This window comes from Eubalaena glacialis, chromosome 6 (assembly GCF_028564815.1).
Source record: "Eubalaena glacialis isolate mEubGla1 chromosome 6, mEubGla1.1.hap2.+ XY, whole genome shotgun sequence".
NCBI classification, from domain to species: Eukaryota; Metazoa; Chordata; class Mammalia; order Artiodactyla; family Balaenidae; genus Eubalaena; species Eubalaena glacialis.
Genome location: NC_083721.1, coordinates 67,376,347 through 67,397,975, shown reverse-complemented (window position 1 = coordinate 67,397,975; position 21,629 = coordinate 67,376,347). Strand labels below are relative to the sequence as shown.

Genomic DNA, 21,629 nt, shown 5'->3' with positions numbered 1-21,629 from the left:
TGTCCCTAAACTCCAATCTATTCTCCTTACCTTAGCAAGACTTCTAGGCTCTCTTTGGATTTCCCTCCTTGTGGTGTGGCCTGGGAACTGCCTTCAGGCAGTAACTTGGGATCAATTATTGTCACTGAAAGGATATATTTATTTATTTATATTTCACTTTATGTCTGTCAGTCAATTGTAGGTTCACCTCATTTGTTTTCCAAAGTCCTGTGAAATCTGTTATCCAATATCTGGTAAGAGTTGTTTTGTATATTTTGTCTGGTTTTCGAGGTGTTTACAGCAGGAGGGCAATTCCAATAGCAGTTAATTCTTCATGAACAGAAGCAGAAGTTGTACCAACTACAAAACAAATTTTTTAAAGACAGTAATTGTAGGACTAGTTTTCCAATAGCCAGAAATAATGTGTAGAAGAATAGGGTAGATTTTTGTGGAAAGATATGGGGGCTGTTGAGAGTTGTGAACCTGTAAAGGATCATCTTGCTCTTTGGAACAGTGTAGTTGATGCAGTGCCTGTTTTGCTGATCCTAATCACCGGGCAGGATTCTGTCAAATAAATTGTAAGCCCTACCATTTCATCTTCTTGGGCCTGCTACTGTCTGTGGACTAGACAGTTTACCTCTATAGACTTTGGTGGGGGCAGGAATTGCTCTTGGAGGAGGCTGGCAGGCCTTTCTCTTTGTGCCTTGGATTCTGTATCTATCTTATGGTCAAATGCCTCACTATTATCCCCTCTGACACACTACTTCCCAACCACTTTCCCAATCACTCAATACTTTTTGAAATCATTCAACTCTGTCCTCTCAATGACTAAGCCATTCATGGTTTCACCACTTCTTCATGTGTGAATCTCTGTAAATGTGTGCTAATGTTGGAATTGAATGCCTGCCCCGTGGAGGAGCCTAGTATCATGGTTTATAAAGTTCCTACACTGTATATCCATGGACTGGAGGGGTGCCTAGCATTCAAAGTTCCATGCCAGTGAGTTCAGTCTGTCCAAGATGACCTTTAGAATGTACTCAGAAATTTATGTTCAGCTGGACAGTTCTATCATGTTCACAGAATCTCCCAAAGATGATTTGGGCTTAAGGTTGTTAGCCCTTCTGAGATCCACAGTGTTGACCAGGGTTTCTCTACCTTAGCATTACTGACATTTGGGGCTGGATAAGTCTTTGTTATTTGGACCAGTCTGTGAATTGTAGGATGTTTAACAGCATCCCTGGCCTCTACCTACCACATGTCAGTAGCACCTTCCTCTCAGTTTTGACAACCACAATGTCTCCAGACACTGCCAAATGTCCTCTGGAGGTGCAAAATTGCCCCAGTTGAGAGTTACTGATATAGACATACTGTTGTGGGCCACACTCCAGAGAACCCATAGATGTGAAGCTCTGGGAACTAAACATGAAGAAACCTAACAGGCCATTGGTGTCTTCTTGGGGTGAGGTCAGTCCAGGGTGTCTGCCCCATGCAGGGTATTAACTGGGAGGACATTGACCTTGCAGGTTAAACTCCTGAATTTGAGTCCCGCCTCTGCATATTTGGAGCAAGATTCTCCACTTTTCTGCTCTTCAGTTTTCTTATGTGAAAACGAGGAGATGTCTTGTTTACCTCACATGACACAGTTGTGAGAACAAAATGAGGTTTTATGTATATACACACACGTATATGATGTAAGGATACACAAACAGGGACTTAATAGTGGTTTAAATGTAACTGTACTTATTTGCGAGTATGATTAAAAGGGCAATATAGGGAAAATATATTTTTCAATCCATCATAGAGTATAGTCCTCCCTGTGGCTTCCAATATTGCTCTATGCTAGAAAGCACAATAGGGGATGTCTAACTTGTAAGAAAAAGAAAAAAATTATCTTTTTAGCAATTAAATTTTCAACTAAATTAAGATGCAAATAGTCAGATTTTTATATTTACATCTTAATTTTGCATTCACTAATCTGATCAGACTTCACAAGGTAAACTGTCAAGCAGTCTTGACAGGAGGTAGTGGCTTTTAGTTCTCTTGGGATTTCATTGTAATGAGCCTGGTAAATAATTCAGGAAGATATGAGAGGCCAATATATGGGCAGCACCTGGTGCTATATTGTTCATGTCTAAGCATGCAGTATCCAAAGATGGCATTCTACACCAGTCACTATTGTTCTGGCTTAAACACAAGTCCTGTATTCAGTGGCTATTGGAATAATAATAATTGATTTTTTTCCTCTTCCAAGTTTCCTCCACAATAAAAGAAAAGAGTGCTAAGCTGTTTCAGAAACACGAAGCAGAAGTGGCATCCTTTTTTAAATTCCCACTGGTAAAATTTCAAATCTGTTTCTCTGTTACAGGATAGATTGCTTTAAAGTATTGGGGACATGTCTGCCTTTTCTGCTGGAGTTAATTTAAGCCTCTCTACTTTTGAGCATTTCTACTTTTGTTCTGCAAGGTAGAGCTTTTTTTTAGATCACAGTATTCATATTGCAATCATCTTCTGAGAGAAATAACACCATGCTCTGGCCACTGGCTCACTCTGTGGGAATTCTTAGAACCCTCAGTTTCTCTCCCTATTACCTGAGTAGCCTATCCCACTTCTAGTAGTCTAACAGTTTAAAAATAAACAAACAGAAAACTCTTGGCAAAGGGCTTGCATATCCTTTTGAGATCCCAGCTGACTGGGCATAGAATGTTCCTCCCCTCACTGAGCTAACAGGAGAGAACAGGACCAACCAACAGACAATGTATGCAGACAGCATGGGGCACCTGAGCCTACCACCGCCCAGGATCAGACAGAGCTTACTCCCTAAGTTGCATAGAGAGATCTTGGAAGGGCAGGGGGGTTTCCACTAGGGAAAAAAGGAAGATGTGTTCACATATCGAAACTAAAATTTTTTTTTTTTTAATAAATTTATTTATTTATTTTTGTCTGTGTTGGGTCTTCGTTTCTGTGCGAGGGCTTTCTCTAGTTGCGGCAAGCGGGAGCCACTCTTCATCGCGGTGCGCGGGCCTTTCACTGTCGCGGCCTCTCTTGTTGCGGAGCACAGGCTCCAGACGCGCAGGCTCAGTAGTTGTGGCTCACGGGCCTAGTTGCTCCGCGGCATGTGGGATCTTCCCAGACCAGGGCTCGAACCCGCGTCCCCTGCATTGGCAGGCAGATTCTCAACCACTGCGCCACCAGGGAAGCCCAAAACTAAAATTTTTGTGGTGCTGGACCATAAAGGGGATCAGAAGAGGGACTGTAGAGCTGTATATCTATAAATTGTTAGGTGTGCTTTGTCTTTGTTTTTAAAGTGTTGTTTATTAAAGAGATTTTGAAATATATTTATTTAAATATATACTATATTTTAAACCTTGGTTATATATAATAATGTATATAACTACATACAATAAAAATATATAGTTAAAATGTGTAAAATATTTTAAAACTTCTGTAATAAGCCATTTACATATATGTGTGTGTTTGTGTTTATTTGTATGTGTTATATATAAATAACATTTGTTTGTTAACAGGTTTAATTGCTTTCTTCTCCTTTGAGACCTGTGTGAGAGTACTTGGAGCAGTGACTGCCATCTGGTGGCAAGCCAGAATCATCACAATGTGTGACTTAATGGTTACTAAGATGCCCACTCTTGACTCACATGGTCTGCACTGGCAGCAGGGGACCCGGAGAGCCTGGAGGGTGTCTGATGAAGGAGCTTTAGTGAAATAACTCTCCGCTTCCACCTGAATGGATTGTTCGTCCCAGATTCTGCCCCAGGAGCCAGCTTCAAAATGGCACCTCTGAAGAAAAGATTAGAGTTGCTCTTCTGTTTTACTCAAAGATCTTCTGGTTATCTACTGGTGGGTGACCAAGACTGTGAATAAGCACATACCAAGAGAGGCATATGATGACATGGAGCCTGAAATAAACTGCTCTGAATTGTGTGACGGTTTTCCTGGCCAGGAGCTGGAGCGGAGACCCCTTCATGGTCTCTGCAGGACAACAATTGTAAGTGAGCAGCCATGGGGTGTCAGGGCTGCTTAGATGTACACGTTGTTGTTATTATTGTTGATGATGGTAGTGGTGGTGGAGGGGGGAGAAGTACGAGGAGGAAATGCTTATGCAGGACATGTATGTCCCAGCTCTGGAGGTGATGGGGGCAGTTCATGTTTGATCTATAGAAGAGCCTTCGTTCCTAACAGCTTCTCTTCATTCTGTTCTCAGACCTCTTCCCACCACAGCAGTAAGACCATTTCTTCATTATCTCCTGCCCTCTTGGGTGTTGTTTGGACTTTCCTCAGCTGTGGACTTCTGCTGATAGCCTTCTTTCTTGGCTTCACAATTCGCTGCAGGAAGAACAGGTAAGCAGCCCCATGCCTAGTTTCTCATATCTCGTTGCCTGAAACATGAAACCCAGAGTGTTAGTGTCATTTTGGCACCACGATCTGCTGGCTGGTATCAGCAAAGCTTGTGTCCTACTGTGGCATTAAACTATGTGAGAAGCTGTCCCTGAAGGAGGCCTGGCCTCGCAGAACAATTCCCTCTTGAGAAGGAGAAAGGTCTGGCCCACTCTTGTGCTAACTACTACAAGGATCTCCAAAGAAGAGAATGAAGAGTCTCTCCTCATAAAGGATGGTGAGATCTTTCCAAGAAGATGAGGTATTTGTATTAAAAATAGAGATCACGTAGAGAAATATTCCAAAGCAACATTAAAGTTTATGGCAACACAATTGGAACCAGTCCCGGTAAGCTAAGGTTTCCGTAAAAACAGTGAAGCCCCACTCCCTGGCTATTCTGCTACACAATTGTGACTGGTTGGAAAGTCACTGGCTCATCCAGGTAAGGGCGTATGGCACCCAGGACTGACAAAAGAAACAAAGTGATGGCTTTTTTCTGAAGGGACTTGCAGAATCTTTCCTTCACTGGTATCCAGTCCTTCCCTCAAGGCCCACCCCATCTCTCCCACTCTGTGCCATCCTCCTGCCCCAGGTATCCCAGGCTCCCTCCTGAGAAGCCCTGCTCCAGCCTTCTCTCCCTGGTCTACAGGTGATTTCTGGATGGAGCCCATGTCAGATTTCAACAACCCCCTCAGAGATGCCAAACTCGCCTGTCCCCACAGCAGCCTGACACTTTGTGGTGATTAAGTGTATTATGCTCCATTTCCTGGGTTTGGCACTCAGATGAGGGTCAGTCAGTTGGATTTATCTGCAGGCATTTTGGGGTGCCACTGGCCATCTGAGGCTTGGAGGACATGGAACTGTTAGGCAGCAGTGGCTTGATCTGCTGGGTCAACCTCAGCATGGCAGTGAGGCGTGGCACTTGGCCCTGGGTGCACCCCTGAAGCTTCCCCAGCCACTTTTCATTCTGTTCTTCAAATACACTAAGCCCACTCCCATCTTAAGGCCTTTGATTTACTGTCACTTTACTGTTCCCACTGCCTGACAGTCTTCTCCAGATCGTCCCATGACTAGTTCCTTCTCATCTGATAGGTCTTGGCTCAAATGTCATCTCTTCAGGGAGGATTTCCCTGATCATCCTATCTAAGGTAGCCTCTCTACAGAATGGCCACCCAGCCCTCTACGTCTCATGCCATATCCCATCACCCTGTTTTATTTTCTTCATAGCAAGTATCACTCTCTGATAGTACCATATTTATTGATTTACCTATTTATTGTCTGCATCCCCCACCAGAATGTAAAGTCTGTGAACACAAGGACCTTGTCTGTCATGCGCGCCACTGTCTCCAGCATTTAGAACAGACTGGAACGTAGTAAGTGCTCAGTAAATATGTTTTCAGTGATCCTGAGAGTAAGGAGATTTAAATCCCAACAGTAGCTGCTGCCAAGAAAATGACTAGGAAAATCACATATTTCAAGGTTAGAAAACTATGGAGTATACTGTTTTCAGTTACAACACATTTCTGTAATGCAAGTTAGTACCCAATTGGCAAATAAGAAAATAACATCATTGGTTCATATGTAATTTTTTCCCCAGCTAATCAATAGTTTAAAGTATCCAGGGGCAAGCTTTCTTACAGTTAAAGAAGGAAGCCTTAAGCTAAGAATACTATGATAGCAGTGCAAGCAGTAGCTGGTTTAATGGCTTCAAGAACTGGTATTCTACCTACGATGTGATGCTATCTGATGAAGTTGCAGAAGTAGATGAAGACATGAAGAAGACATTTCCCTCGTATTTAAAAACAATTGATCGCTGAAGAAAACACAGATCCAAATTAGATTTTGATGACAGTGTTATCTATTGGAGGTGAATGCCCTTAAGGACCTATGTCTTGCAGATTTAAGGCTGTAAAAATCAGCTGTGATCCTGGGTACAAGTGGTAGTGGACATTTACTGAGTACTAGTATTTTAATTGAGATAATTATTATTTTTTATTAGTATTCTGGTTACAAAGTTAAATGTGTTTCATATGTTATGGCCCCACATTATTTTTCCCATAACCCATTATTTTTATCCACAATTTTGTAGAATGCAAGGTTTTTTTAAAAGCATTTATATGTCTGAACACTTGTAAACAGTGTTATAGTAGAAGCACCTATATTTGTTTCATTCTACTAAAGATTTTGTTGCCTGTCTTGCTTTCAGCGGGAGCATGACTTGGCATAAAAAATAACATATTAAGAGGCACTGTGAATAAAAACACATTTTGCAGTTAAGTAGCTTACAAGGTCAGACAAGGAAACATAAAATAACCCAGTTTCAAAAGTGCTTTCTTAAATAGTAAAATTTGTTCAAAGGTGCAGCATCAGAGTTAGATGCCTCATTTCACTCCAGTTTTGTGGTCTCTAAATTTGTGACTGTGACTCTGTGTGTGCACACACATGCATGTGTGTGCCAGAGTAAGAAAAACATTTTAATAAAATAAAAATAATGTTCAAGTTCAGTCACCAATACTGCATTTTTGATAACATTTTAAAATGTAGTCTACAAGAGAAAATCAGTAAAGATACAGAAGACTTGAACAACTCCATCAACCAACTTGACCTAATTGACATTTGTATAATCCTACACCCAACAACAGCAGAATACACATTCTTTTCAAGTACACACAGAACATTTACCAAGATAGATCATCTTCTGGGCCATAGAGAAGATCTTATTAAATTTAAAAGGATTCAAATTATACAAAGTATGTTCTCTGACTAGAATGGAATTAAATTAGAAATCCATAACAGAGAGATCTCTGGAAAATTCTGAAATATTTGGAAACTAAATAGAACACTTTAAAATAACCCATGGTCAAAGAAGAAATCAGAAGGGAAACTAGAAAGTATTTTCAACTGAATGAAGGTGAAAACACAATATATCAAAAATTTTTGGATGCCATTAAAGCAGTACTTCAGGGGAAATTAGAGCACTACACTCCATATTATAAAGAAGAAAGATCCACCTTACAAAACAGAAAACAAGGGCAGATGAGTCCCCAAATAAGCAGAAGAAAGGAATAATAAAAATCAGAGTGGAAACTGATAAAATGAAAAACAGAAAAGCAACAGAAAAAAACAGCAAAACCAAAAACTTTATGAAGATCAATAAGACTGACCAACTTCTAGACCAAGTGACCAGGAAAAAAAAAGAGAATATATAACTACCCAAGTAAGGAAGAGAGAGCTGTCATCACTAAAGATTCTATAAATATTAGAAGGAAAATAAGTTAATATCATGAACAACTTTGGTAGGCAGTCTCTAAAATGTTCTCCAATAAGTCCTACCTCCTGGTAGTCAGAATATTGTGAAATCTCTTCTCCTTGAGTATGGGCTGGACTGACTGATTTGCTTATTAGTCACTTGGGATAAGGTTACAAAAAGACTATGGCTTCCAACTTGGATCCCTCTCACTCTTTCACTCACTCACTCTGAGGGATGCCACCTTCCATTTTGTGAGCTGCCCTGCGGAGAGGCCCACATGGCCAGGAGATGATGTTTCCAGTCTGTGGCCATCAAGGACCTGAGGCTTATTAACAGCCATGTCAGTGAGCTTCAAAATAGATCTTGAGTCCTGCTAAGAGCAGTGTGAATACACTTGGAAGCAGATTTTCCCCCAGTCGAGCCTTGGAGGACTGCAGCCATGGCTCACCAAGGGGTATACTTGTGAGAGACCCTGAGCCAGAGGCACCCTGCTAAACTGTGCCTGTATTGTAGAAATATTACTAGTTCTACACAAACCCTTCTAAGAAACTGAAAATAAGGAAGCATTTCCTAACTTATTCTAATGACTTAGGAAACAAAGAATTTAGAAGGGAAAAAAACTATAGGCTCATGAACATAGATCCGAAATTCTAAACAAAATTTTAACAAATTGAGTACAACCAATATCAAAAGGATGATTCATCATGACAATGTGAAGTTTATTCCAGGAATGCAAAGTTGTTTTAACATCCATATATCAATCAATATAATACACCATGTTTACCAACTAAAAAAGAAAACCATATGATCATCTTAATAAGGATAGAAAGAGCATTTGACAACATCAAGGTTCAACATCCATTTCTGATAAAATCTCAACAAAGTAAAATAGAAAAGAACTCCCTCAACTTAACTCCCTACCATTTTTAATGGTAGAAGACTAAATGCTTTCCCATTGTGACCAGAAGCAAGATGTCTGCTCTCACCAGTTCTATTCAACAGTGAAGGTTTTAGCCAATGCAAAGAGAAATAAAAGTCACCTAACTTAGAGAGGAAGAACTAAAATGGCTTACCTTCAGGTTACCTGATCATCTATATAGAAAATTCAATGGAATCTATTTTTTTTTAAAACAATTAGAACTAATAAGTTAGTTTAACAAGATTGCAGGGTACAAGATCAATGTGCAAAACTCAACTGTATTTCTATATAGTAAAAACAACTGAAAAGTGAAATTAAAAGTAATGCCATTTACAGTAGCATAAAAAATATGAAATATTTAGGGATAAATCTAACAATGTGAAATACTTGTGCACTGAAAACTACAAAACATTGCAGAAAGATATTAAAGAAATTCTAAATAAATGGAGACATATTGTGTTCATGGGTTAGAAGACTCAATATTGTTAATTCTCCCCTTATTGATCTATAGGCTAAACCCAATCACAATCACAATTCAGCTGGCCTTTTTTTGTATAAATTGACAAGCTGGTTCTACGATTCACATGGAAATATGAAGCACCTAGAAGAGCCAAAACAACTTTAAAGAAGAATAAAGTTGGAGGACTAGGACCACCTGATTTCAAGATGTTACAAAGCTACAGTAATGAAGACAGTTTGGTATTGGGTAAAGATAGACATATACATCAACAGAACAGATAGAATCCAGAAATAAACTTATGCATATATGGGAAACTGCTTTTCAACAAAGGTGCAAAGGCAATTCAGTGGAGAAGGGACAGTCAGTCTTTTCAACAAATGGTGCTGGAACAATTGGATACCCATATGCAGAAATGAACTTTGATTTACATCTTGCGCCATATTTAGAAATTAACTGAAAATGGATCATAGACCTATCTATTAAATCTAAAAAAATCTGAAACTGTAAAATTTCTCAAAGAAAACATAGGATAACAATTTTTTGACCTTAAAATAAGCAAAGATTTATTAGGTACAACAATAAAAGTAAAATCCATAAAACAAAGCATTGGTGAGTTGAACTTCATCAAAATTAGAAGCAGCTTCTCTTCTAAAGAGAAACTTAAGAAAATGAAAAGAAGGCCACATACTGGAAGAAAATATCTGCAAGTCATGTATCTGATAAACAACTTGTATCCAGAATATATAAATAATACTAAAAATTGATAATAAAAGAAGCAATCCAACAACAACAAAAAAATGAGTGAAAGGTTTGAACAGACACTTCACCAGAGAAGATATATGGATGGCAAATAAACATGTGAAGAGATAGTCAACACCATTCGTCATAGGGAAATTCATATTAAAACCACAATGAAATACCACTACACACCTATTAGAATGGTTGAAATTTTAAAAGACTGGCTAAATTGGCATATACGGCTGGTGGGAATGTAATATGGTACAACCACTTTGGAAAACAGTCTGAACATTTCTTTAAAAGTTCAACATATGGCTACAATATGATCCAGTCATTCTGCTCTTAGGTTTTTACCCAGAGAAATTAAACTATATGTATACCATACTTGTATACCATGTTCGTAACAACTTTATTTGTAATAGCCAAAAACTGGAAATAACAAATATCCATCAACAAGTGAATGGATGAACGAATTTTGGTATATCCATACAATGAAATACTACTCAACATTAAAATAATTGTTAATATTTGGAACAACATGGATGGATATCAAAATAATTACGCTGAGTGAAGGAAGACAGGCAAAAAAGATTGTATACTATATAATACCAATTATACAAATTCTAGAAAATTAATCTATTGTTAACTAATCTGTAGTGATAGAGATCAGATGAATGGTTGCCTGCAGGTGGGGGGTAACACAGAAGAGCAGGAAGGAGGGATGACCAAGGGGCATGTGGAAACTTTTGGGGGTGATGGTTCATTACGTTGATTGTGGTGAATATTTCACAGGTATATACATATATCAAAACTTAATAAATCATATAATCTTCAAAAATCATACAGTTTATTGTATGTCAGTTACACTCAATAAAGCTATTGAAAATGTAGTCCATAAACATTCTTATTTTTCTGAGAAGGTTCTCATGAGTGAAAAAGTGTATCATATTTGGTGTCCTTTTCCAAAGGGCCCTGCTAGGTGACCTAAAACCCATCTGTTAAGTGTGCTAGGTATTATTGACTGATACGGGGGAATGCACTCTTTTTTCCTAGATTCCTCATGCAGTTTAATAAGGACCAAATTAACTCTTGGAGCAAAGTAGAACTTTCATGTCGAAAGGGAGGCTCTCCTGGTGCCTCCTCTGAAATGCACAAAACAAGGGCAATGTCATAAGTTTTGCATGAAGCTAAACTTGTTCAATTAAAGGACTATCTTTTATTCTAAGACCTTATCTCACTGTCATTTGTGATAATGATTTAGATGGTAGTTATTTACATATCGTTACTTCTCAGAATTGAAAGTAGCATTCCCACAATAATCCCCAGTATCTGGGGTTTTACTACCTGGGAAATCAAAAAGTTTGAGTAATAAGAATTGTGTAGGGGGGCTTCCCTGGTGGCACAGTGGTTAAGAATCTGCCTGCCAATGCAGGGGACACGGGTTCGAGCCCTGGTCCGGGAAGATCCCACATGCCGCGGAGCAACTAAGCCTGTGCACCACAACTACTGAGCCTGTGCTCTAGAGCCTGTGAACCACAACTACCAATCCCGTGTGCCGCAGCTACTGAAGCCTGCACGCCTAGAGCCTGTGCTTCACAGCAAGAGAAGCCACCACAATGAGAAGCCCACGCACCGCAACGAAGAGTAGCCCCCACTCACCACCACAGAGGAAGCCTGCACGCAGCAACGAAGACCCAATGCAGCCAAAAATAAATTAATTAATTAAATAATTAATTTAAAAAAAAAAGAATTGTGTAGGGTATGAGATTTTGCCCTACTTATAAGTTAACAACTTAGCCTGTTACTATTTTATGCTGGCAAAAGACACAAGACTCTTGGGTCAGAAACAAAGTACTTCATTACTCATGGTAGAAAGCAGTAGTCAGAGCTTCATGTTGGGTTTGTGCTGGTTCCCATGCCATCAGTCCCATGGGGATGATGCAGGGCCCATGACGGATGATACTTGCACACACAGGGGGTTACCATTAAAGGAAAGGAACCTAAGCCTGGGGAATTCATCACTTTTATAGTGAGTCGTAACAAGCCTATTCTTTGTCTGGGGGGTGGGGTATGTTACCTCATCCCTCAAGGTTGCTCACTGCAAACATAGCCCTGAGAAATGGTCTAGTTAAGGAGCAGTCAGGGCCTTGCCTGTGGCCATACCCAGCAAGAATGTATTTCTGTGGTGCCAGTTGTAACTTCTCATTTTTCATTTCTGATTTTATTGATTTGGGCCCTCTCTCCTTTTTTCTTGATGAGTCTGGCTGAAGGTTTATCAATTTTGTTTGTCTTTTCAAAGAACGAGCTGTTAGTTTCATTGATCTTTTCTATTGTTTTTCAGTCCGTATTTCATTTATTTCTGCTATGATCTTTATGATTATTTTTCCTTCTACTAACTTTGGGTTTTGTTTGTTCTTCTTTAAGTATGAGGTTAGGTTGTTTATTGGAGATTTTTTGTTGTTTCCTAAAGTAGCTTGCTTGCATCACTATAAACTTCCCTCTTAGAACTGCTTTTTCTGCATCCCATAGTTTTTGGATTGTTGTGCTTTTATTTTCTTTTGTCTTCAGGTTTTTAAAAAATTTCTTCTTTGATTTCTTCAGTGATTCTTTGGTTGTTTAGTAGCATATTGTTTAGACTCCACATGTTTATGTTTTTTGCAGTTATTTTCTTGTAATTGATTTCTAGTCTCATAGTATTGTGGTCAGAAAAGATGCTTGATATGATTTCAGTTTTCTTAAATTTCCTGAGACTTGTTTTGTGGCCTAGCAAATGATCTATCCTGGAAAATATTCCATGTGCACTTGAAAAGAATGTGTATTCTGCTGCTTTGGGATGGAATGTTTTATTATATATATAAATATAAAGTTTTTTATATGTGCTCCTATGTTGAGCACATACGTATTTATAATTGCTATATCTTCTTGGATCAATCCCTTAATTATTATGTAATGACCTCCTTTGTTCTTGCTACAGTTTTTGTTTTAAAGTCTATTTTGTCTCATATGAGTATTGCTGCCCCAGCTTTTGTTTGATTTCCATTTGCATGGAATATTCTTTTTTCCATCCCCTTGCTTTTAGTTTTGTGTGTCTTTAGATCTGAAGTGAGTCTCTTGTAGGCAGCATATATATGGGTGGTGTTTTTGTATCCGTTCAGCCAGTCTGTGTCTTTTGATTGGATCATTTTTTTTTAACATCTTTATTGGAGTATAATTGCTTTACAATATTGTATTAGTTTCTGCTTTATAACAAAGTGAATCAGCTACACATATACATATATCCCCATATCTCCTCCCTCTTGCATCTCCCTCCCACCCTCCCTATCCTACCCCTCTAGGTGGACGCAAAGCACCAAGCTGATCTCCCTGTGCTGTGCAGCTTGATTGGATCATTTAGTCCATTTTCCTTTAAAGTATTGATAGGTATGTACTTATTGCCATTTTGTTAACTGTTTTGGGTTTTTTTTTAGTTCTTTTTTGTTCCTTTTTTCTTTTCTCTTCCCTTTTGATTTGAAGACTATCTTTAGTGTTATGTTTGGATTTCTTTCTCTTTTTGAGAAGACCATATATATTATGATTCCATTTATTAAAATGCTTAGAATAGGCAAATCTGTATAGACAAAGTATATTAGTGGTTACCTATGGCTGGGGAAAAGCAAATTAATACTATGAGATATACACCAAATGACTTAAATTTTTAAAGATAAGATAAAGATGCGAAGCTGTGAAATTCTTATCTGCTCATGGTGAGAGTGCAAATTGGTACAACCACTTTGGAAAGTGATTTGGTATATCTTCTTTTTTTTTCCTGAGAAAATTTTTTTTCTCCCAGGTTTATTGAGATATAATTGACATATAACACTATATAAGTTTAAGGTGTACAGCATTATGACTTGTTACGTACATCATGAAATGATTATCACAGTAAGTTTAGTGACCATCCATCATCTTGTAGAGATACAAAATTAAAGAAATAGAAAAAAACTTTTTCCTTGTGATGAGAACTCTTAGGAGTCACTCTATTAACAACTTTCATATGTAACATACAGCAGTGTTAATTATATTTACCATGTTGTACATTACATCCCTAGTACTTATTTTTCTTATATGGCATATTTTCTAAAATTAACAATTCATATACCTTGTGATCCAGCAAATCCACTTCTGAATTATTGCCATGAGAAATGTATGCACATTTATACCAAAAGTTGTATAAAGAATATTCACACTAGCATTATTTGTAGTCACCCCAACTGTCCTTTAATAGTAAAAGGAATAAATAAGTTATGGTACATTCTTGCAATGAAATACTATTCAACAATGAAAATGAACAAGTTATAGTTAACACCCAGAAACATGGCCAAATCTCACAAACAAATTTTAAAAGCTAGCCACAAAAGAACATGTACTATATGCTTCCCCTTAAATACAGTTTAAAAGCAGGCATAACTAAAGTATAGTGTTAAAAGTCAAGCTAGTGAAAAAAAAAAAGTCAAGATAGTGGTGCACCTTTAGGGAGGAAGGAAAGGGTAATAATTATGAGTGGAGGTTTTGAGGTATTGAAATGTTCTTTTACTTGATTTGGATGATAGTTACATAGATGTTTTCTTTGTAATAATTCACTGAGCTAAACATTTATAATTTGTGCACTTAAAAAATACCTTTCCTTGTCCAAGATTATTTTTTAAAAAAGTCAACCTGTCAGGGATCTATAAGTGTAGAAGTCATGAATAGGAAGTGGCAATGTCTTCAGGAGACTGCTGAACATGAGGACAAAGAGTCAGCTTCTAAATTCTTTCCTTACATAATGCCAGATGTCCACGTGTTCAACTGCTTCACCATAATAGCCTTTCTTACTTTGATCAAATTCCTGCATCAGGATTTGTTCTTAAATTTCCTGTTCCCTTTGCTTTCGTAAATGTAGCTGAGCATCAAATTTTCACTTAATTTGGATGTTAACAAGGTTAGACAGTAATCTGACATTAATCAGTTGCTGATCCTATTCTATTCCTTCTTCCATCTCTGTCCCACTAAAGAGCTTGGTTTCTGGGGGGAGGGAAGTTTTCAGACAGTAGACATACTTCAGGCATTTTGAACTTTGCCATGATCAATGGAGGAAGATGCTATTCCCGTGTGCGTGTGTGTGTGTGTGTGTGTGTGTGTGTGTGTGTTAGGAGGAGGTGGTGATCAGGATGCTAACCTATGCACAGTGACCTTTGTTTCTATCTGACTGAGCAGATGTAGGAATTAATCATTGTCACTCCTGGATGCTGCGGCTGCAGCTGTCCCCCACTGCCTTCCTGTCCCTGATAGATTTATTAGTGCATTTTGTTTGATGGAAAACATGCCTCAGCAGAGAAGAACTGGCAAATTAGAGAAGCTTATCTGTGAATATAATTTTCTAGAAACATGTTTTTCCTGCACATTGTACTTATATACTCTAAACTCTTTAAAAGAAGAAGAAAGAGAGAAAAGAAAAACAAGCTGGTAATATTGTTTATGTAATATCTGAACAGTTATGTCTCATCCTGAGAAATTTCACAGTGGACCAGTAACATTACTGTATAGCCTAGGATTGCAAAGAACTGATTGTCTTCTAACCTCTATACCCTTCTTCTTTTTGTATCTGCCCCCCCACCCATTAACTTTCAACTATCAGTTTGGTCCCATCCCTGGAATCTGGGCATAGTTTGGCTGTAGGCACAAGAAAATAAGTGGTCTAAATTAGTACTAAATTCATATTATAGCAGGCCCCACTAACAACTTTCAGACTATAACACTCTCTGGACCCCAGGCATCCCCGCTGTGTAGATATCCCTGCAGCCTCACCAAATCCAACCCATGCCAATATTGACACCAGTCTGGATGGAAATCAAAGTAGCCACACCGTTTTGGATGTTGGGAGTCAGCTCCAGAATGCAGTATAAATTTCCTAGATCTGGCCTATCTATTTACTTTTTTTAAAAAAATTTTTATTGGGGTATAATTGATTTACAAAGTTGTGTTAGTTTCAGGTTACAGCAAAGTGAATCTGTTATGCAAATACATATATACACTCTATTTTAGATTCTTTTCCCATATAGGCCATTACAGAGTATTGAGTAGAGTTCCTTGTGCTATACAGTAGGTCCTTATTGGTTATCTATTTTATATATGGTAGTGTGTACATGTCAATCCCAGTCTTCCAATTTATCCCTCCCCTTCCCACTCCCTGGTAACCATAAGTTTCTTTTCTTTTTTTTTTTAATTAATTAATTTATTTTATTTTTGGCTGCGTTGGGTCTTCATTGTTGCTCACGGGCTTTCTCTAGTTGCAGCGAGCAGGGGCTACTCTTGTTGCAGTGCGCAGGCTTCTCATGGTGGTGGCTTCGCTTGTTGCGGAGCACGGGCTCTAGGCACGCGGGCTTCAGTAGTTGTGGCATGCGGGCTCAGTAGTTGTGGCTCGCGAGCTCTAGAGCGCGGCTCAGTAGTTGTGGCGCATGGGCTTAGTTGCTCCACGGCATGTGGGATCTTCCCGGACCAGGGCTTGAACCCGTGTCCCCTGCACTGGCAGGCAGATTCTTAACCACTGTGCCACCAGGGAAGCCCCCATAAGTTTATTTTCTATATCTGTAAATCTATTTTGGTTTTGTAGATAAGTTCATTTGTAGTCTTTTTTTAGATTCCACATATAAGTGCTATCATATATTTGTCTTTCTCTGTCGACTTACTTCACTCAGTATGAGAATCTCTGGGTCCATCCATGTTGCTGCAAATGGCATTATTTTGTTCTTTTTTATGGCTGAGTAATATTCCATTGTGTATATGTACCACATCTTCTTTATCCATTCCTCTGTTGATGGACATTTAGGTTGCGTCCATGTCCTGGCTATTGTGAATAGCACTGCAATGAACACTGGGGTGCATGTATATTTTTGAATTACGGTTTTCTCTGGATGGCCTATCTATTTTCATTTTCCCCCTCTCTCTTATCAAATCAACATGCCCTAGGGCAGAGGCCAGAGGGGAGCAGCCAGTGTCTATTTAGAGTCTGTTCATTCCTTTCCTGGTGGCATACTGCCTGCTAGAATCCTAGACCTCTCCCTTAGATACCTACACTAGCCTGTAGTATACCTTCCCTTTCTGGTACAACCCCTCATTCACTGGGTCCTCTGCTAATTTTCTGTACTTCCTGACCCTGCTTGGCAGACTTTGATTCTCACTCATAGTTCACTATTTTGTTGACTCTTTCTTTTTTTTTTAAATTTTTTTTGAAGTCTTTATTGAATTTGTTACAATATTGCTTCTGTTTTATATTTTGGTTTTTTGTCCGTGAGGCATGTGGGATCTTAGCTCCCCGACCAGGGATTGAACCCACACCCCCTGCATTGGAAGGCGAAGTCTTAACCACTGGACTCCCAGGGAAGTCCCTTGTTGACTCTTTCTTCTGTATTTCTCTTCCTCAAAGTGATGTCCTGGTTTTACTTTTTTTTTTAAATTTTTTTAATTGAAATATAGTTGATTCACAATGTTGTACCAAGATCTCCTGGTTTTAGACATCCTTGCATGTTCAATCCCTAAATTACCACTGCTTCTTCTTCCTTTCATGCTCCCAGTATCTGGTTTGTGTGTGTTAATCCTATGAGTCTGCCTAGACTCCTGAATTCTGGTCTAACCTCTTTGGCCACCATTTGAGCCCCAATTCTGACCATCTTTCTGTCTCTGATAGTGATACCAAGCACCTTATTAGGAGAAGACAGGTTAATCCTCTGGATATCAACTTTAGTATTTGGTCCCATCTACCCCCCTGCCCCCAGAAATAAGCTATCCAAGTGTCCACTGACAGATGAATGGATAAACAAAATGTGAGATATACATGCAATGGAATATTATTCAGCCTTAAAAGGGAAGGAAATTGACATATGTTACAACACGGATGTATCTTGAGGACATTAAGTGAAATAAGCCACTCACAAAAAGACAAATACTGTATGCATCTACTTATATGAGATATCAAGGGTAGTCAAACTCATAGAAATAGAAAATAAAATGGTTTTTGCTAGGGGCTGAGGGGAGGGAGGGAGAAATGGGAAATTATTGTTTAATGGATATAGAGTTTCAGTTTTGCAAATTGAAAAAGATCTGGAGATTGGTTACACAACAATGTCAATATAATTAATACTACTGAACTGTACACTTAAACAGGGTAAAGATGGTAAATTTTATGTTGTTTTATTGTATGTAATTTTATTTTTATTTTACCACAATTAAAATCTTTTTAAATTTTAAAGAAAAAAATTAAAACTCCTATTAGTAGTAACTTATTTTGATAAAATAATCTACTATAGGGCCATTTCCTTAAAACTGTATTTTATTGCCTGTATTATCTTTCAGGGGAATAATGATAATGATAATCCTTAGATCATTACCTGTATTGTGAAGTTGTTACTTTATTTTTCATGTCCTAACTTTGCATTTCTGAACCTTTAAATGGTATCATCTCTTTCAAGTATTCCAGGATTTCCTTCTAGTATATACAAGATCTCTTTGTGATTTAATAGTTTTCTATGACATCCCCATTGGTCTTCTCCTTTCCAGGCTGCAGAGTGGTCTGTCCCCATTCTTTAGAGACTCTGCCACTCAGCTTTTCTTCTCCAGAATTTATTTATTTTCCTCATATCCTTCTTTAGTAAAGGTGACGAAAGCCAGATGTTTCATTCTGGCACATTGTGAGACTTTACCCTGGGCTTTAGATTCTTACCAGAAAGGGAAGGAGGTGGCCTAGTTTTGTGAGAGATATACAGCAAACAGTAGTAAAATAGAAATGTTATTGGCAAGGAGAGTCTTTCTCAAATCTCCATGGGTAAGAATTCCTCAGACACATAAGATAACAATAAGAATATACTTATTCTTTTGAGATATAATTCACACACCATGAAATTCTTTTTTTTTTAATTAATTAATTAATTAATTTTTGGCTGCATTGGGTCGTCGTTGCTGCGTGCAGGCTTTCTCTAGTTGCGGCGAGCGGGGACTATTCGTTGCGGTGCGCGGGCTTCTCGTTGTGGTGGCTTCTTTTGCTGTGGAGCACGGGCTCTAGGCCTGCAGACTTCAGTAGTTGTGGCACACGGGCTCAGTAGTTGTGGCTCACGGACTCTAGAGCGCAGGCTCAGTAGTTGTGGCTCATGGGCTTAGTTGCTCTGAGGCATGTGGGATCTTCCCGGAGCAGGGCTTGAACCTGTGTCCCCTGCATTGGCAGGCAGATTCTTAACCACTGCGCCACCAGGGAAGCCGGAAATTCATCTTTTTAAAGTGTACAATTCAGAAGGTTGGACAATTATCATCACTATCTAATTCCAGAATAATTTCATTACTCTGAAAAGAAACCTCATACCTGTTATCAGTCCCTCCCTATTTCTTCCCTCCCCCAGCCTCTAGCAACTACTAATCTACCTTCTATCTCTATAAATTTGCCTAATCTGGACAATACATATAAATGGAGTCATACAACATGTGGCCCTTTGTATCTGGCTTCTTTCACTTAGCGTAATCTTAGCATAATGATTACAAGGTTCATCCATGTTGTAGTATGAAGCAACACTTGATTCCTTTTTATGACTGAATAACGTTCTGTTGCATGAATATTCCACATTTTGTTTATCCAATTATCAGCTGATACATATTTGGTTATTTCCCCTTTTTTGTCTATTATGAATAATATGCTGCTATGAACATTCATGTATAAGTTTTTGTGTGGACATTATGTTTTCCTTTATCTTGGGTGTATGTCTAGGAGTGGAATTTCTGCGTCATGTGGTGGCTCTGTGTTTACATAAATGCTGAGCTCTTTTCCAAAGTAGCTCTAGCATTTTACAGTCTCACTAGCAATGTTTGAGGGTTCCAGTTCCCTCCACATCATTGCTGACACTTGTTATTATCTGTCTTCTTTATTCTAGCCATCCTAGTGTATATAAAGTGGTTTTGTGGTTTTGATTTGCACTTCTCTGATGGCTAATAACGTTGAGCATTTTTTCACGTACTTATGGATCATTTGTGCATCTTCTTTGGAGAAATGTCTATTCAAATCCTTTCACAATTTTTAAAATTAGATTATTTATCTTAGGAATATAAACCAGTGATATCTCAAACTTGGTTTATATTAGAATCTCCTAGGGAGCTTTTAAAAATCCTGATATCCAGGCTTCAGCCTAGACCAGTTAAATCAGAATGTCTGGGAGTGGGACAGTAGCAGCAGTTTTTTCCAACTTTCCAGATGATTCCAGTGTTTGAGAACCAGTGCCTTAGACTAGATGACCAAGCTGATGATACCAATACAGAAATGTTAAAGATTTAGAAACTTAGAAATTATGCCAGGTATTAAAAATTGAACTAAATGTGAATTGTAAAAAGTCTAATCAGGTCAAGAGGTAGAAGCGAGCTTTTTAACAGAGATTTTTGATAGAATCAACTTTGCTATAACAGGAGGTTTCAAACCACCTACAGTTAGAAAAATGTCCTGGCTGTGGTTCTTGCCTTGTGACTAGGCATTGGTCTTAGGAGGTAACCATGGGTGAGCCAATTAAGGTGAGTTATCATGACACATTCAATCCATAAGCCCAGAAAATTTATCTCAATCATTCAGTGTTCAAAGGGAAACTATGACAAAATATGAGTATTAGCTAAGAGAAAATTGAAACGTAGGCTTTGAAAGTCATAAGAAGATTGGAGACTGTTTTAAGAGATTTTATTGGAAGTGTAAGGAAAGAGTAACTGAGAATTAAAAAAAAGAAAAAAATCCAAGCACTTAAAAATGTGATAGTCACAATGGTTATTGTGGAGGGAAAAAGACATCTCTCAAAGACTGTAAAAAGCTACCCAGAAGAGATCAGGGAGCCCACAGAGTATGTCAGGTTAGGTACAAAATAGGAAAAAAGACTTTGAGAAGCACCTTTGAAGAGAGTCCAAAACACATAAAGGGATTATTTAAATCTATTAAAAAGAAGAAGCTTAGAATAACAGTGGGATCTTTTGCTGTTAATCATGGGGCACAGGGAGTGCTCAGAGACCAAAAGACAATAAGTCTAAACTAATTATGTGCCTCTGAATTTATTGAGAAAGATACCAGAGTGATTACCACATTCAAATTGCCTCCTATGAATGAATCAGTAGTAGTTGATCAAATAGTTTTCTCTGTTTTGCATATTTCAAGTCAGGTAGACAAATAAATATTGATTAGCCACTGGAAACTGTTGACATTCGTCTTGAGACTTTTGAAGGCCTCCAGAAGAAATTTTTCTCTTGGCCATGCCTTTCTCCGAAGCTCTTGCCCTAGCCCTCTCCTTCCTATTACCACCAAGCTTCTTAGAAGAGTGGTATTCACCAGCCACCTCCACTTCCTCACCTCCAGCTCATTCTTCAACCCATGCCCTGATTCCAGTGAAATGGCCTTTGACAACGTCGTTAAATCAACTCATCTCTTTTTAGATGCCATCCTGTTTAGCCTCAAGCCATGTTAACACTTAACCATCTCCTCTGTTCCTCCTTTCTGAAAACTTCTCTGTTCTTAACTTTACCATACATGATTGTCCTGGTTTTAGCTGTTTGCTTCTTACCAGCTGCTTTCACTGGCTCCTGTATTCCACCTACCCATTTAATGTTGATATCATCTTCGGTTCCAGTCTTAATTCACTTCTTAGACTATACCCATCACCTGGTCTTAATCCCTCCTGTGACATATCCCCAAGCCCTGCCTTTTTCAAATCCCACATTCAAACTTCATAGTTGATATTGTCAGATGGATGTTCCTCAGTCAGTTCAGATTTGGTGACCAAAAACCAGACTCATACCTTACCACTAATCTCTCTCTACCTCCGTGTATTTCCTGTCTCCATTAATAGCACTACCATCCACATTTC

The 21,629-nt window shown here is 38.5% G+C and overlaps 1 protein-coding gene across 1 annotated transcript in view; it reads left to right on the top strand.

Moving 5' to 3' along the window:
* GPR156 (G protein-coupled receptor 156) overlaps positions 1 to 21,629 on the top strand; it is a 96,664-nt gene that overhangs the window by 26,053 nt on the left and 48,982 nt on the right. The window contains exons 2-3 of the mRNA XM_061193143.1: positions 3,504 to 3,982; positions 4,199 to 4,335. Coding sequence (XP_061049126.1) covers positions 3,887 to 3,982; positions 4,199 to 4,335 — 233 coding nt within the window. The 5' untranslated portion in view covers positions 3,504 to 3,886. The remainder of the gene's footprint in view (positions 1 to 3,503; positions 3,983 to 4,198; positions 4,336 to 21,629) is intronic.